This window comes from Somniosus microcephalus, chromosome 3 (genome assembly GCF_052327205.1).
Source record: "Somniosus microcephalus isolate GS21.2 chromosome 3, FLI_Smic_1.0, whole genome shotgun sequence".
NCBI lineage: Eukaryota > Metazoa > Chordata > Chondrichthyes > Squaliformes > Somniosidae > Somniosus > Somniosus microcephalus.
Genome location: NC_140989.1, coordinates 255,211,541 through 255,226,441, shown reverse-complemented (window position 1 = coordinate 255,226,441; position 14,901 = coordinate 255,211,541). Strand labels below are relative to the sequence as shown.

At 48.5% G+C, this 14,901-nt stretch overlaps 1 protein-coding gene and 1 long non-coding RNA gene across 4 annotated transcripts in view; one reads left to right on the top strand and one right to left on the bottom strand.

Moving 5' to 3' along the window:
* LOC147121856 (tRNA-splicing endonuclease subunit Sen15-like) overlaps nt 1-12,967 on the bottom strand; it is a 144,474-nt gene extending 131,507 nt beyond the window's left edge. Inside the window, exons 1-2 of one of the 3 annotated variants that reach the window (XM_085982362.1) lie at nt 12,830-12,967; nt 7,706-7,787 (exon numbers count right to left, since the gene is read on the bottom strand). In XM_085982362.1, the coding sequence (XP_085838488.1) occupies nt 7,706-7,778 (73 nt within the window). In that variant the 5' untranslated portion in view covers nt 7,779-7,787; nt 12,830-12,967. Of the gene's footprint in view, nt 1-7,705; nt 7,788-12,228; nt 12,766-12,829 lie in introns of those variants that run through there. The other 2 variants (XM_085982361.1, XM_085982360.1) reach the window with 2 other exon arrangements.
* Nucleotides 12,453-13,077, top strand: LOC147121855 (uncharacterized). The gene is made up of 2 exons (XR_015077633.1): nt 12,453-12,535; nt 12,838-13,077. It is a non-coding gene; the product is annotated as an uncharacterized LOC147121855 (long non-coding RNA).
* The last annotated feature ends 1,824 nt before the right edge of the window (nt 13,078-14,901 follow it).

Below are 14,901 nucleotides of genomic sequence, written 5' to 3'. Positions count from 1 at the left end.
GTAGCCGCTAATGTTCGTGGCGTGGGACCTCGATGCCATCGAGATTCGGTTGCGCGTTGGCAGGACAGGGAGGGAGTAGTGGCTCACCGTGTCTGGGTGGATGAAGCTCTCCGTGCTTCCGCTGTCGAACAGGCAGGTCGTGGCGTGGCCGTTTACTTTGATGTCCATCATCGACTTGGACAGGTGGTGTGGGCGGGCTTGATCCAGAGTGACGGAGGCTAGCGTGTAGGTAAGCGAGTCGTTGTCGTCTGCGGGCGAGGCGGTCGTCGGGTCCGGGGGCCCGGTGGCAGTCGGGCGTGGTGTGTAAAATGGCGTCTCCCACGAGGTAGGACAAAATGGCGGAGAAGATGGCTGCCCCCATAACTCACATGAGACACTATTGGGGTCGGTTGCCTTGATCAAAGATGGCCGCCCCCATGACTCACGTGTGGGGATACTGGCCTCAGTTGCCGTGAAAGAAGATGGCCGCCCCCACAGTTCGCATGAGGCACTGCTGGCCTCTGAAGATCCGCTCCTGCAGGCCTTAGAGAAGTGGCCTTTCTTCCTGCAGGTTGTGCAGGTAGAGTTCCTGGCTGGGCAGCGCGACCTCGGGTGCTTCTCCTGGCCGCAAAAGAAGCAGCCGGCGGCCCGATCACGGGTGCCCGATGTCGGAGCCGGTACCGGGGGTGGCGGGCCCGGTCGGGTCCGGGACGCCGACGCTGAGGTAGGTCCCGGGGGCGGCGCTGCGAAGGGTATTGCGGTAGGGGTCGGGCCCGAGTCCCAGGGTCGCGAGCAGTACCTGGAAAACGCCTCCTGGTCCTGATGGGCCACCTCCAGGGAGAGAGCGAGGGCTTCAGCTTTGTCCAGGTCGAGGTCTTTAGCTTCAAGCAGTCTTTGCCGTGAGTAGTCGGACCGTAGGCCTTTCACAAAGGCATCGCGGATATTATCTTCCGTATTTTCAACAGCCGTCACCGCTTTAAAGTCACAGTTCCTGCCGAGTGCTCTTAGCGCCCGTAAAAATTCAGCTACAGACTCTCCTGGCTGTTGCGGGCGGGATCTTAGGAGGTGCCTGGTGTACATGTAATTTACCGGGCTGCGGTACTGCTGTTTCAGTAGGTTGATAGCGGCCTCGTACGTAGTCGTGTCCTGTATGAGTGCGTATACTCTCGGGCTCGCTTGGGCGTTCAGAAGTCTTAGTTTGGATCTCTGCGGGGCGCCGGATTCTTCCAGGTAGGATTCGAAGCAGTCCAGCCAGTGTTTGAAGTTGAGGGCTGCGTTTGGTGCCTGTGGGATTAGATCCAGGTATGGTGGTTTCAAGGCTTGCAGCCAAGCCGGCTGGTGTGGCCCGTTGTCTGGAGGCTGCTGTTGCTGTGCTGCTGGGTGAGCTCCTTGCTGTTGCTGTTCATTATCAGACATCTTTAAAATTTAGCCAATAAAATTGATATGCCTATCAATTAGTCCAATAAAAGGCGACGAGTTAAGAACGTAACTGAAGGTTTTTATTGGCTAAATAACAGAGCCCACCCTCGTGGGTGATCCGATCCAACAGGGAGGAATACTAGCCAGTCAGCTACCTTTATACCTGGGCAGGTAATGGGCGGAGTCGGAGGTGGTCAGCCCAGGTATAACAGTGCGACAAGAGGCGACCTCGTGTAGTGATGTGACAGTGAGAACAGTGAGAACAATATACAGTGATAACTATAACAGTGGTTTACCACACACACATACCCTTGAGAGAGACATCCATCATCTTGACGACGTATACGGGGCAAAAAGTATACCCCAGAGGAAAAATAAGGGTGCCTGTCGAATACAACGGCAAGAAAATACGGAAATTGTATCTCTACATACTGCCAAATGGTGGACCACCGTTATTGGGACGGGAATGGATCAGGAAGATAAACTTAGATTGGCACTCCATTCATGCAATGACGGTGGATGGTAAAAAAGATGAAGACGTCACTTCTGGACGATTGTCAACAATCTTAGCTAACGCCAAAGAGGTATTTCAACAAGAACTGGGCACGCTTAAAGGCGTAACCGCCTCGATAAAAATAGAAGAGAATGCAGTTCCCAAGTTTTTCAAAGCAAGACCAGTACCATATGCAATTCGCCCAGCCATCGAGGCAGAGCTGGAGAATCTGGAGAAGGCGGGCGTGTTGTCCAAGGTCGACTGGAGTGAGTGGGCGACACCCATCGTTCCTGTCATGAAGAAAACGTTAAGCAATAAGTCCGGGGAGCCAAGGAAGATTCGCATCTGTGGGGATTTCAAGGTGACGGTGAACCCGGTCCTTCACACAGTACAATATCCTCTTCCAAGGATAGAAGACATATTTGCCTCACTGTCTGGAGGAAGCGTTTTACAAAAATTGACCTAGCACAAGCATATTTGCAGATGGAGGTGGAGGAGTCCTCTAGGAAGTATCTCACGATAAACACTCACAAAGGTCTTTACCAGTATCATCGATTGGTATTCGGAGTAGCATCGGCTCCGGCGATATGGCAAAGAGCGATGGAACAAGTCCTGCAAGGGATTTCGGGGACTCAGTGTTACTTGGACGACATCCTTGTAACAGGTGAAGATGACAGTGAACACCTTAACAACCTAGAACAGATGCTCACTAGACTACGGGAGCATGGGCTGTGAGCCAACCACCCCAAGTGCGAATTTTTTAAGAAACAGATATCGTATTGTGGCCACGTGACTGATGAAGAGGGGTTACATAAGTCCCCTGACAAAATTGAAGCGGTTGTTAAGGCCCCAGCGCCTGAAAATGTGTCGCAACTGAGGTCATTCCTCGGATTGGTGAATTACTATCATAAGTTTTTGCCGAATTTGTCCACAATTCTGCACCCACTGAACGCCCTGCTACGAACGGGGGTAGCATGGAAATGGAGCGATGATTGTAAGCGTGCTTTTCAGAAGAGTAAGGACTTAATCACTTCAAGGGAAGTATTGGCTCACTACAACCCAGCACTGCCAATCAGGCTGGCGTGTGATGCGTCTCCCTACGGCATTGGGGCGGTACTGTCACATAAATTCCTTGATGGTTTAGAGAGGCTGATAGCTTTTGCGTCACGCTCGTTAACTTCTGCCGAGCGTAACTACGCCCAGATTGAGAGAGAGGCCCTCAGCCTAGTGTGGGGGGTGAAGAAGTTCAATCACTACCTGCACGGTCAAAAATTTACTCTACTAACCGATCATCAACCTCTTGTCTTCATTTTCAACCCTCAGAAGGGCGTACTGATAATGACAGCACAACGGCTGCAGAGATGGTCCCTTTTCCTAGGGGCACACCAATATGACATCGAGTACAAAGGAACTAAACAGCATGGAAATGCTGATGGATTGTCACGTCTACCGTTGCCGACGGTGGAAGGAGACGACCTTGCAGTGGATCCAATGGAGTTATTCCACTCGACCATAGTCGAATGTCTCCCTGTGACAAATGCAAACATAGAAAAGGAAACACGGAATGACCCGACACTATCAAGGGTCTATGATTTAGCGGTGAAGGGATGGCCAGCACATGGCGAACCACTGCTGCCAGCATTCTCGCCGAGAAGAGAACAGCTGTCCGTGTGCAGAGGAACCTTGATGTGTGGATCCAGAGTAGTAATTCCACCTAAGTTGACGGATAGAGTGCTCAATGAGCTTCATGAGGGTCATCTGGGTGGGGTAAAAATGAAGAGCTTAGCCAGAACGTTTGTGTGGTGGCCGGGAATCGATAGAGAAATCGAAGAGATGACCAAGAGCTGTGCAGGATGCCAGAAGGCCCAAAACGCCCCACCACAAGCTCCTCTGCATCCATGGGAGTGGCCCTCATCTCCATGGCAAAGGGTGCACATTGATTTTGCTGGTCCCTTCATAGGCTTGATGTTTTTAATTGCGGTGGATGCACATTCAAAGTGGCCAGAGGTAATAAAAATGCCCTCAACCACCACGGAAAAAACTATCACAGTTTTACGAACCATATTCGCCAGGAATGGGCTGCCTGAACAGATTTGCTCTGACAATGGACCACAGTTTGTGTCTGAAAAGTTCCGGAGGTTCTTAAAGAACAATGGTGTTAAGCATTACACATCTGCCCCATATCATCCAGCCACTAATGGATTGGCCGAGAGGTTTGTCCAAACATTCAAGAAGGCTATCAAGGCAATGTGTAATGAAGATATACCCCTACAACACAAGGTGGACAACTTCTTGTTTGCCTACCGGAATGCGACACATGCGGTTACCAACCAAACTCCAGCCATGATGTTCTTCAATCGAAGACTAAGATGCCGCTTGGATTTGGTTAAGCCAAACATCCGAAGAGATGTGGAGAACAGGCAGTTTCAGAATATGAATGAAAGGCCGACCAGGAGTTTTAAGATAGGTCAACCAGTTTTGGCCCGGGACTACCGCACTGAGAAATGGCAGCCAGGAACGATTTGTACACGACAAGGACCTCTCATGTATACCGTGGACGTTGGGGAGAGCATTGTAAGACGCCATGCTGACCAGATTCTAGAGTCACGGGAAAACGTCAACTCCACACCACGATCTGATACACCTGGTAATGAAATCAACATTCCAATTGCAGCTACCGCAGAACCGGTAATATTGGAAGCAGATGAACCAAACAACGACATTGATCCCGACTCAACATTGCCAGAAGAACCTGATACCCCAAAGAGGCGTTATCCAGACAGAATCAGGAAGCCTCCTCAAAGACTGAACTTATAATTGCTTAAACTTAACCAATGTATCTAGCAACAGTAATTGTGATTGTAATTAGTTATCATTTAGTTGTTAAATGAATGTTATGTACTGTTTATCTAAAAGGGGAGGAATTGTTGTGTATGTACCTTTAAGAGAATAACTGGTCTCAGACTGCAGTACCGGCAGTGACCACCCCTGTATAAAAGGCGCTATTGAGCATCTGTGTTTTTAGTTTCACTATTGACTTCCACCAGTAAAGACTTACTTTGTTCACTCCTGCTGTCCGTGTCTCAATTATTCACGGACGTAACAGTCTTAACAATAGCTCCCACTTTCTGTTCAGCAGGCTGGATGTGTCAGTATATCCAAAATGATGGGGGAAATGGCAGGACAGGTTGGTGCTTGGGGTAGGAACCCTCCATTGGAACACAATGCTGGTCTGCACCCTTGGTGTCAGCCGTGGCTCAGTTGGTATCATTCTTGCCTCCGAGTCAGAAGGTTGTGGGTTCAAATCCCACTCCAAGAGACTTGAGCACAAAAATCTAGGCTGACACTCCAGTGCAGTGCTGAGGGAGTGCTGCACTGTCAGAGGTGCCGTCTTTTGGATGAGATGTTAAACCGAGGCCCTGTCTGCCCTCTCAGGTGGACGTAAAAGATCCCATGGGGCTATTTTGAAGAAGAGCAGGGGAGTTCTCCCCGGTGTCCTGGCCAATATGTACCCCCCCCCCAATCAACATCACAAAAACAGATTACAGTATCTGGTCATTATCACATTGCTGTTTGTGGGGCCTTGTTGTGGGCAAATTGGCTGGCGCATTTCCATTACAACAGTGACTCTTCAAAAAGTACGTAATTGGTTGTAAAGCACTTTGAGACATCCTGTGGCCGTGAAAGGTGCTATATAAATGCAAGTCTTTCTTTCTTTGGCGTCAGCCTGCTTGTTTTTTTTCCTTCTCCAATTTACCAGTTTTTCACGCTTCCATTACTACCTGCCTCATCCCCCCACGTTCCGAGTTAGTCACACATTCTCGGTCTCCTAAATATCTTTAATTTCTCTCATTATGCCTCCTAGTATTTCAGGCTAATGTAATTTCTGTCATTTAATCATCACCTGTTTTCCAGTCATGCACTTTACAGGTCATTCTATTTCTTCTTTCGTGTGTATGTATGTATGTTCACTTCCTTTGCCTTCGTTTTGTTCCTTTGTAAATGTTGTTCAGCAGTAATATCTTCCGGTTCTGTTTAAGGGTTTCAGGTTTGCAGCATTTGTAGTACTTTTGCTTTTTGTGCAACTCCCAATTGTAAAGCAAAGAATGTGGATAGCAGCCATATTGTCAAATCTGTGGGTTCGAAAACGTGCTACCAAAAAAAGCACCTTGTGAAACACAAAAACCATCCTGCTTAAATCACAGGGACTTAGCTAGAATTTGTAGAAGTCGTAAAGGAGCACGCCTCTATAGCTCCCCAAACAAATATGTAAACCATCAACAAATTTACAGAACATTTTTTATACATGCCACATAGTACAATAATCATTTAAAATCATGGATTTTTAAATATGATCCACCTCCCTTTCCCCCACCATTGGCACCTGTGCATTCAGCCATCTAGGCCCCACGCTCTGGAATTCCCTCCCTAAAGCTCTCCACATCTCCATTCACTCTCCGCCTTCAAGGCCATTCTTAAAACCTAACTCTTTGACCAAACTTTTGGTCACCCCGCCTAATATCTTTTTTTATTCGCTCCTGGGTCGTGGGCGTCACTGGCAAGGCCAGCATTTATTACCCATCCCTAATTGTCCTTGAGAAGGTGGTGGTGAGCCGCCTTCTTGAACCGCTGCAGTCGTGTGGTGAAGGTACTCCCACAGTGCTGTTAGGGAGGGAGTTCCAGGATTTTGACCCAGCGACGATGAAGGAACGGTGATATATTTCCAAGTCAGGATGGTGTGTAACTTGGAGGGGAACTTGCAGGTGGTGGCGTTCCCATGCACCTGCTGCCCTTGTCCTTCTAGGTGGTAGAGGTCGCGGGTTTGGGAGGTGCTGTCAAAGAAGCCCTGGCGAGTTGCTGCAGTGCTTCTTGTAGATGGTACACACTGCAGCCACGGGGAGTCAGGAGATGAGACACTCACCGCAGAATGCTCGGCCTCTGACCTGCTCTTGTAGTCACAGTATTTATGTAGTTTCTGGTCAATGGTGACCCCCCCAGGATGTTGACTCGGCATCCACTGTGTCCGATTATGCTTCTCTGAGGCACCTCGGGATGATTTTCTTCATTAAAGACACTTAATGAATGTAAGTTGTTGTTGTTCTGTTTAATTTCTGCGCCGTTCCCCAGCAAAATAACTGGGTGGTACGATGGGTCAGATTAAGGTCTTATCACCAGGAGCTCAAATCCAGGCCAAACCGATGAAGCAAAGGTCCCTGTCTGACAGATGCAAGGCTCCCAATGAAGTGAGAGTGGGTCGTATCAATCCTGGTCCCAGTGACTACATGGCAACAGCACAGAACTGTGCATAATGTGGTAGTAATTAACAACCTCACTCAGAAAAGTCTAATAGCTGGTGTGAGAAAGGGAAATAAAAATTACAGGTGCAGATGGACATGCTCTTCTGAAGGTAAGGATACAATGCATTGTTGAGAGCAAGAGTAGAGGAGGTTTCACCCTGCACCTCACCTTAACGGGGGAAATTCTTATTAACACCACGTTTACATTGCTGGACTGAATACAATAAAAAGCTTGTCGGCCAGTAGACATTGGTCCCTCAACTCCAGCCTCCAACCTCTTCCTTTCCATCGCAATCTTTCTCGCCTCTATTTTATTGTTACCCCTGCAGTCAGTGTTGCTCTAAACTTTCCACTCACACCCCTTACAGTCGAGTGGTGCACCAACACTCACTGCCTAAACTCGTGTAAAGAATGGCTTGTCAGAGGCCAGCAGTGCTCAATGAGTCTGGGAGAGCCAGTCAGGGAGAGTAAATTACCTTGAAAAATACCTGAAAAGTTACAAGATTCGTTATCTTACCTTCCAGAAGGTCAAGGAACACCAGAAATGCAGTATATACTTGTGCACTCTCTGCAACATCTAAAGCCATCATCTCTGTATACTGAAAATAAAAAAACATTAATTAAAATGATAGCACTTAAATCCAGCTTGCATCACCTTTTTTCTTTATTATATATATTTGGGAGAATCTAGAACTCGGGGTCACTGTTTAAAAATAAAGGGTCACCCATTTAAGACAGAGATGAGGAGAATTTTTTTCTCACAGAGGGTCGTGAGTCTTTGGAACTCTCTTCCTCAGAGGGCGGTGGAAGCAGAGTCTTTGAATATTTTTAAGGCAGAGGTAGATAAATTCTTGGTAAGCAAGGGAGTGAAAGGTTATCGGGGTAGGCGAGAATGTGGAGTAATCAGATCAGCCATGATCTTATTGAATGGCGGAGCAGGCTCGAGGGGCCGAGTGGCCTACTCCTGCTCCTAATTCATATGTATGTTCATATATGTAAAGTAAAAGGAAGAGCAGAAGCATAAACATACAAAAAGGACAGATACATCAAGCACACCATCTCCTGGGACGGGGATTTTTTTTAAAAAGTGGAAAAAACCTAAGGTCGATTTTGGAAAAACTTGCAAATTCCTCTCCAACTCCATAAGGCAATTGTGCAAATCCCTAGGAGACCACAGTAACCCATGAATCCTTCTAATCCCACCTAATATAACTGGAAATGTACTCTTCCTTCAGGAAATTGTCCAGCTCCCTTTTGAAGGGCTACAGGGAATCTATACTCACTGCAAGCTTTGATAATCTGTTCCAGAGGGTGACAATTCTCTGTGAAAAGAAATACTTCCTAAAGACCAACCCAAGTCTTTATACAAAGGTTTGATGCAAAGTCCCCAATCCAACCATTCCTATCCATCTCAAATAACCTACCTAACTGGACAGACTCTAAGCCCATTGTCATTTTAAGCATCTTAATCACATCCCCTCAAAGCCTGTGCTTCTGTAACAAAAGTACCTCGGATCTCCTATACTGATACCCCAAGGCTGGGTACCACTTTGGTTGCTCTCACCTGTACCTTCTCCAGGGCCTCTATACCCACCAGGCAGTCCATTCCAGATTATAACAATTTGCTGTGTAAAAAACAATGGTAAAAACAAAAAAACAATCCCCTCATCTCCCCTCTGGTACTGTTGCCAATTACCTTAAAGCTGTGTCCTTTTTGATACATACACATGTGTGGGGACCAAAACTACACTCAATGCAGGACCTGAGCTTAATGTCTCAGACATTGAACTCCAGTTCCAACAACACTGCACTCCTTCCACAGTGCAAATGGAGTGTTAGCCGAGATATTTTTAGATCAAACCCACCACCTTTCGACCCAACCACAAGCGTGCTGCCAACTGAGCCAAGCTGGCACACACTGCCACTCCATAGCCACTTACACTGATCCAGCACTGTATTACTGATGGGGAAACATTTGCAGGGCTATGGAGAAAAGAGCAGGGGAGTGGGACTAATTGGATCGCTCTTTCAAAGAGCCGGCACGAGCACAATGGGCCAAATGGCCTCCTTCTGTGCTGTATTACTGATTTGAATTCCATGCTACTAGTGACAGCACGAGGGATTAATAACACAAAATTCATACAGAAAATGGCCAGTCTGTCTCATGCACATTCAGTGTGAAACCCAGACAGGTTTCCTCTCACAGGTTCTGAAGAGAGAAATGCATATGCATTACTGAGTCAGTGGCTGGATGCTGTTGAAACAAATGATGGTTTTAATATGCTAATGTTAATTAAATGCAGAGACACTGGGTTCCACCTGTTTTCTTATATCTTTGTTAGCTTTCCAATGATTACTGTTATTTTTAAACTGGGGACAGATTTCCTCTGTAATTGATTAAGAATGGCAGCCGAGTGTAAGACGCTTGGAGGTCAATGTGTTTTTTTGTTCTGACACGTCATTCAGATCAGCTGGCACATGTCAAAAAATCAAACCACAGAGATGGTGAGTCTTTGATTGACAGCTGTATCTGGGGTGAAGACTTGTGTCGGCCGTGAGTGTGGACCAGATAAATGTTCCTTTTAATGGCCGATTGTGGATTTTTATGGGACTTTCCGCATCCAGTCAATCTACAGCCAACAGAGGAAGTGAGCCAGATGGTCTTCATGGTTGTGTCGTGCCACAAAAAGTCTGAGCAACTGTTTTCTAATTACGTTGAAAGATAGCGCCGCAGGGAGCATTTTTTATATGCATATCAAAAAGGACACAGATTTAAGGTAATTGGCCAAAGAACCAGAGGGGAGATGAGGAGAATTTGTTTTTTTTTTTAAACACAAGTTGTTGTGCTCTGGAATGCACTGCCTGAAAGGGTGGTGGACACAGATTCAACAGTAACTTCCAAAAGGGAATTGGATAAAATACTTGATGGGGAAACATTTGCAGGGCTATGGGGAAAAGAGCAGGGGAGTGGGACTAATTGGATCGCTCTTTCTGTGCTGTATGATTCTATGTATCATGAGGGATGCATACACTGTTTTACAATGACTACTCTTCTGCATTAAATAAACTACCCATTAGTTTATAAAGTGTAGATAAATTCAGCTACACAAGATGAGGAGAGTTGTGAGGCAACACGTGCTACAGTCCAGTGAGCTGGCATGCAGCGGCTGATGGAGCAGGAAACATTAAGTAGGGAAGTGTCAGAGAAGCCGAGAGTGCACACAGGGACCTAGGGAGCAGTGAGGCACGGAGGGATTTGAAGGTGAAGATGAAAATATTAAATGCTAATTCTCTGGAACATGGGGTTCCAGTGGAGCTTAGAAAGGATAGGGGTGATGGGTATTACAGCTTTAGTGTGACCACTGGTTGCGACATTTTGACTCACTCCTAACATTTCCCCTAGGTTCGTGAATGAAGTTTGGCATCCCAGCAACTGTACAGCAGTTGAAGTTACCACCCATCTTCTTTTGGATCAGGTGTCGGTTGTGGCTCAGTGGTAGCACACTTGTCTCGGAGTCAGATGGTTGTGGGTTCAAGGCCCATTCCAAGGACTTGAGCACACAGTCTAGGCTGACACTCCAGTGCAGTGCTGAGCGAATGATGTACTGTCGGAGGTGCCGTCTTTCAGATGAGACGTTAAACCGAGGCCCAATCTGCTCTCTCAGGTGGACGTAAAAGATGGCACTATTTCGAAGAGGAGGAGGGGCGTTATCCCCAGTGTCCTGGCCAATATTTATCCCTCAATCAACATAACAAAAACAGATAATCTGGTCATTATCACATTGCTGTTTTTGGGAGCTCACTGTGTGCAAATTGACTGCCGCGTTTCCTACATTACAACAGTGACAACACTTCAAAAGTACTTCATTGGCTGTAATGCGCTTTGGGACGTCCGGTGGTCATGAAAGGCGCTATAGAAATACAAGTCTTTCTTTCTTTTACTTCTTTTGTAGATATGTGTGAAAATTACTAAAATATAAAGAGGACACTTACACCTGATTTTTAAAACAGAAGTTCCTATCCCCACAACTTCTCTCATAAATAGGGATATTAACGACTTGTTATTGAGCATTAGCCATGGCTCAGTGGGTAGCAGGTTATCGGTTCAAGACCCAACTCCAGAGACTTGAGCACAAAAATCTAGGCTGACACTGCTGCAATACTGAGGGAGCACTGCACTGTTGGAGGTGCCGTCCTTTGGATGATACGTTGCACCGAGGCCCCGTCTGCCCTCTCAGGTGGCCGTAAAAGATCCCATGGCATTATTTTAAAGAAAAACAGGACGTTCTCCCCAGTGTCCTGGCCAATATTTATCCCTCAACCAACATCACTAAAAAACAGATTATCTGGTCATTATCACATTGCGCTTTTGGGGATCTTGCGGTGTGTGACTTGGCTGCCGCATTTTCTACATTACAACAGTGACAGCCTGGATTTGGTGCTGAGGTCTCACAACCTTCTGACTCAGAGATGGGAGTGCTACCCACTTAACCCTGGCTGACACCTTCCGAGCACATCTGCTTCTATTTGAACTTCATTGGAGAGGCAGTAGGTCCACTATCGTAATGTCAACTGCACAGGTTGGGCGCACACTCGCCTCTGAGTCAGAAGGTTGTAGGTTCAAGTCCCACTCCAGGGACTTGAGCACAGAATCTAGACTGACACTCCAGTGCAGTGCTGCACTGTCGGAGGTGCAGTTTTTCAGATGAGACGTTAAATCGAGGCCCCGTCTGCTCTCTCAGGTCAACGTAAAAGATCCTATTTCGAAGAAGAGCAGGGGAGTTATCCCTGGTCTCCTGGCCAATATTTATCCCTCAGCCAACATCACTAATCATCTGGCTATCTGGTCATTGCTGTTTGTGGGAGCTTGCTGTGCACAAATTATCTGCTGTGTTTCTTAGATTTCCAGTGACAACACTTCAAAAAGTACTTGTCTGCCAAGTGTTTTGGGACGTCCTGAGGTTGTGACCAGAGGGGGGGGCGGATTTCTGTAGGCAGGTGGTGCCGAGTCCCAGCCCCCTCAACCCCTTGCCCCTGTACCTTGGGGTGATGCAGAACCCCCTCGGGCCGTTCCTGTCCCGTCGCTGCCCCATCAGCCTCCGGCTCCTCGCGCTCTCCCCCCGGCTCCATCACCGAGTGCACCCTGACTTCACTCCAAAGTGTCACAGCAATCCCGGCACGGGGGAGGAACGCGCTGCCGCTCAACAATGGTTCCGCCGCCAAGGACAATTCAACAACGTGTTGCTGCGCAGAGTGAAACAACCCTTCAGTCTTTGAACTCTCCCCTCGCCACACGCACTCTTTCTTGAGCGTGCTTTCTTTCTGCAGCGGGTTTCGTCCATTTGGAGTGAGATTTGTTTTGTTTTTTGCCCGTGTGTTTCCTACTCTGAAAGGTCCTGGTTTGCACATTCATTTTAATCTTAACCTCAGTTCTAAACTCCCCCAGCTGTGGACAACGCTTGTGTGTAAAACGTTACCGTGAAAATATGTAACAGATTTCCTATTATTAACCCTTTCAATGCTTTTGCAATTTTCACCAAGAGACACATTATCATTAATGATTTCACCTAAAATTGAATATTGAGTGCTGTGGCAAAACCACTAAGTGACTTACATAATTGTCTGTAACCAATGTTATTACCTTTCAAGTTGGCTCTGGTTAAACAGAGCTAGATCGACAACATCGCGATCTGACATGATGACGTCATCACGTGGGTCACGTGACATCCCCTTCGGCGGGAAACGTCATGACGTCATGACGTCAGAGGTAGAGGGCGGGACCAGCCAGTCCTCGTGTGGATTGAAAGAGAAAAGACCTGTTTTGAGCTTCTCCTGTAGTTTCTTGTTTTGTAAAGTTCTTAGACAATAAATTCAGTTTGTTAACTTCCAGTAAGTTATAGATTCTTTGTTAGGAGTGCAGAGACTCCTACATTGGTGACCCCGATTCCTCGCGATCGTTTTTTGCTGTGAACGCCGAACACAGGCCAGTGATGGAGGCCAACACAGTGGCCTTGAAGCTCCCCCAATTCTGGGAACAACAGGCAGCCTCTTGGTTTGTGCAAGCCGAGGCGCAATTTGAGCTCCGCAACATCGTTCAGGATCAGACCAGATATCTCCATGTGGTCTCCGCCCTCGAGAGCTCGACGGCGTCGAGAATCATCAGCCTGCTGGAGAGTCCCCCGACTGCTGACAAGTATGTCGCCATCAAGACACGATTGCTGCAGGTATTTGGTCTCACCAAAGCGGAGCGCGCTCGCCGTTTACTGGCTCTACCAGGGTTAGGAGACTCCAAACCCTCGGAAATGATGAGTCATATGCTGACTCTCCTGGGGTCCGAGCCCCAGTGCTTTCTGTTTCACGAACTGTTCCTTACTCAACTTCCTGAGCAAGTACAGGCGTCCCTCGCCCGAGCAGAAACCGCAGACTGCGTTGCGCTCGCCGAAGAGGCGGATAAGATTTACGCGGTCCGGCAACAATACTGCGCCCTCGCACAACGCCCCGCCACGAAGAGCCCGGCCCCGGCTCCGACAAAGGCGCCTCCGACGACCGGTTTTTGCTACTACCACGCTCGTTTCGGCCCGAAGGCCCGCTGCTGCCGCTCGCCGTGCACTTTCGTTACCAGACCGTCGAATAGACCGCCGCGAGTCATGCACGCCGGTCCCGGTACTTCCCCCGCGGACGCGATGGCGATCGGTGCTTCCGGGAATCTTACCTACGTAACCGACTCCATCTCCGGCCGTCATTTTCTATGCGACACGGGGGCGCAATGCAGCATACTGCCCGCCTCGGTCATAGACCTTCGCTCCGACAGCCGTGGCCCCCCTATGCAAGCGGCCAACGGGGGTTCGATCCGCACTTGCGGGAAGCGCCTCGTCCGAGTATGTTTCGGTGGACAGTTTTTCAGCTGGAATTTCATCACCGCTCAAATCTCACAGGCCCTGTTGGGTGCTGACTTTTTAGGCGCCAACGGCCTGTTGGTGGACGTGAAAAATCGACGCCTCGTTCGCGCCGCAATGCTCGACGATATTTCGGGGACGCGCAGCACGGCTGCGTCACACACGATTTCATGTGCGCAGCCGCAGCCCAACGATTTCGCCCGGCTCCTCAAGGATTTCCCCGAGTTGACAAAGCCCAACTTTTCGGCTCCGACCGTCAAGCATAGGGTGGAGCACCATATTTCGACTACCGGCTCGCCCGTTTACGCCAGGGCGCGACATTTAGAGCCCAGTAAGCTAGCGGCAGCAAAGGCGGAGTTCGCCATGATGGAAAAAATGGGGATCATCCGTCGGTCCAGTAGCCCCTGGTCCTCCCCGCTCCACATCGTCCCCAAGCCCGGCGGGGGATGGCGGCCCTGTGGGGATTATCGCCGCCTCAATGACATAATGATGCCCGACCGCTACCCCATTCCCCATGTACAGGACTTCTCGGCACATTTGGCCGGGACGTCCATCTTCTCCAAAATCGACCTCGTCCGTGGTTACCATCAGGTGCCGGTGCACCCTCAGGATGTCGAAAAGACAGCGGTAATTACCCCCTTTGGACTCTTTGAATTCCTGCGAATGCCCTTTGGGCTTAAGAACGCGGCACAGGCGTTTCAGCGCCTCATGGATTCAGTCCTGCGGGACCTTGACTTTCTGTTTGTTTATTTGGACGATATTCTGGTTGCCAGCACCTCCAAGGAGGAACACCTCGAGCACCTTCGGGTCCTTTTCA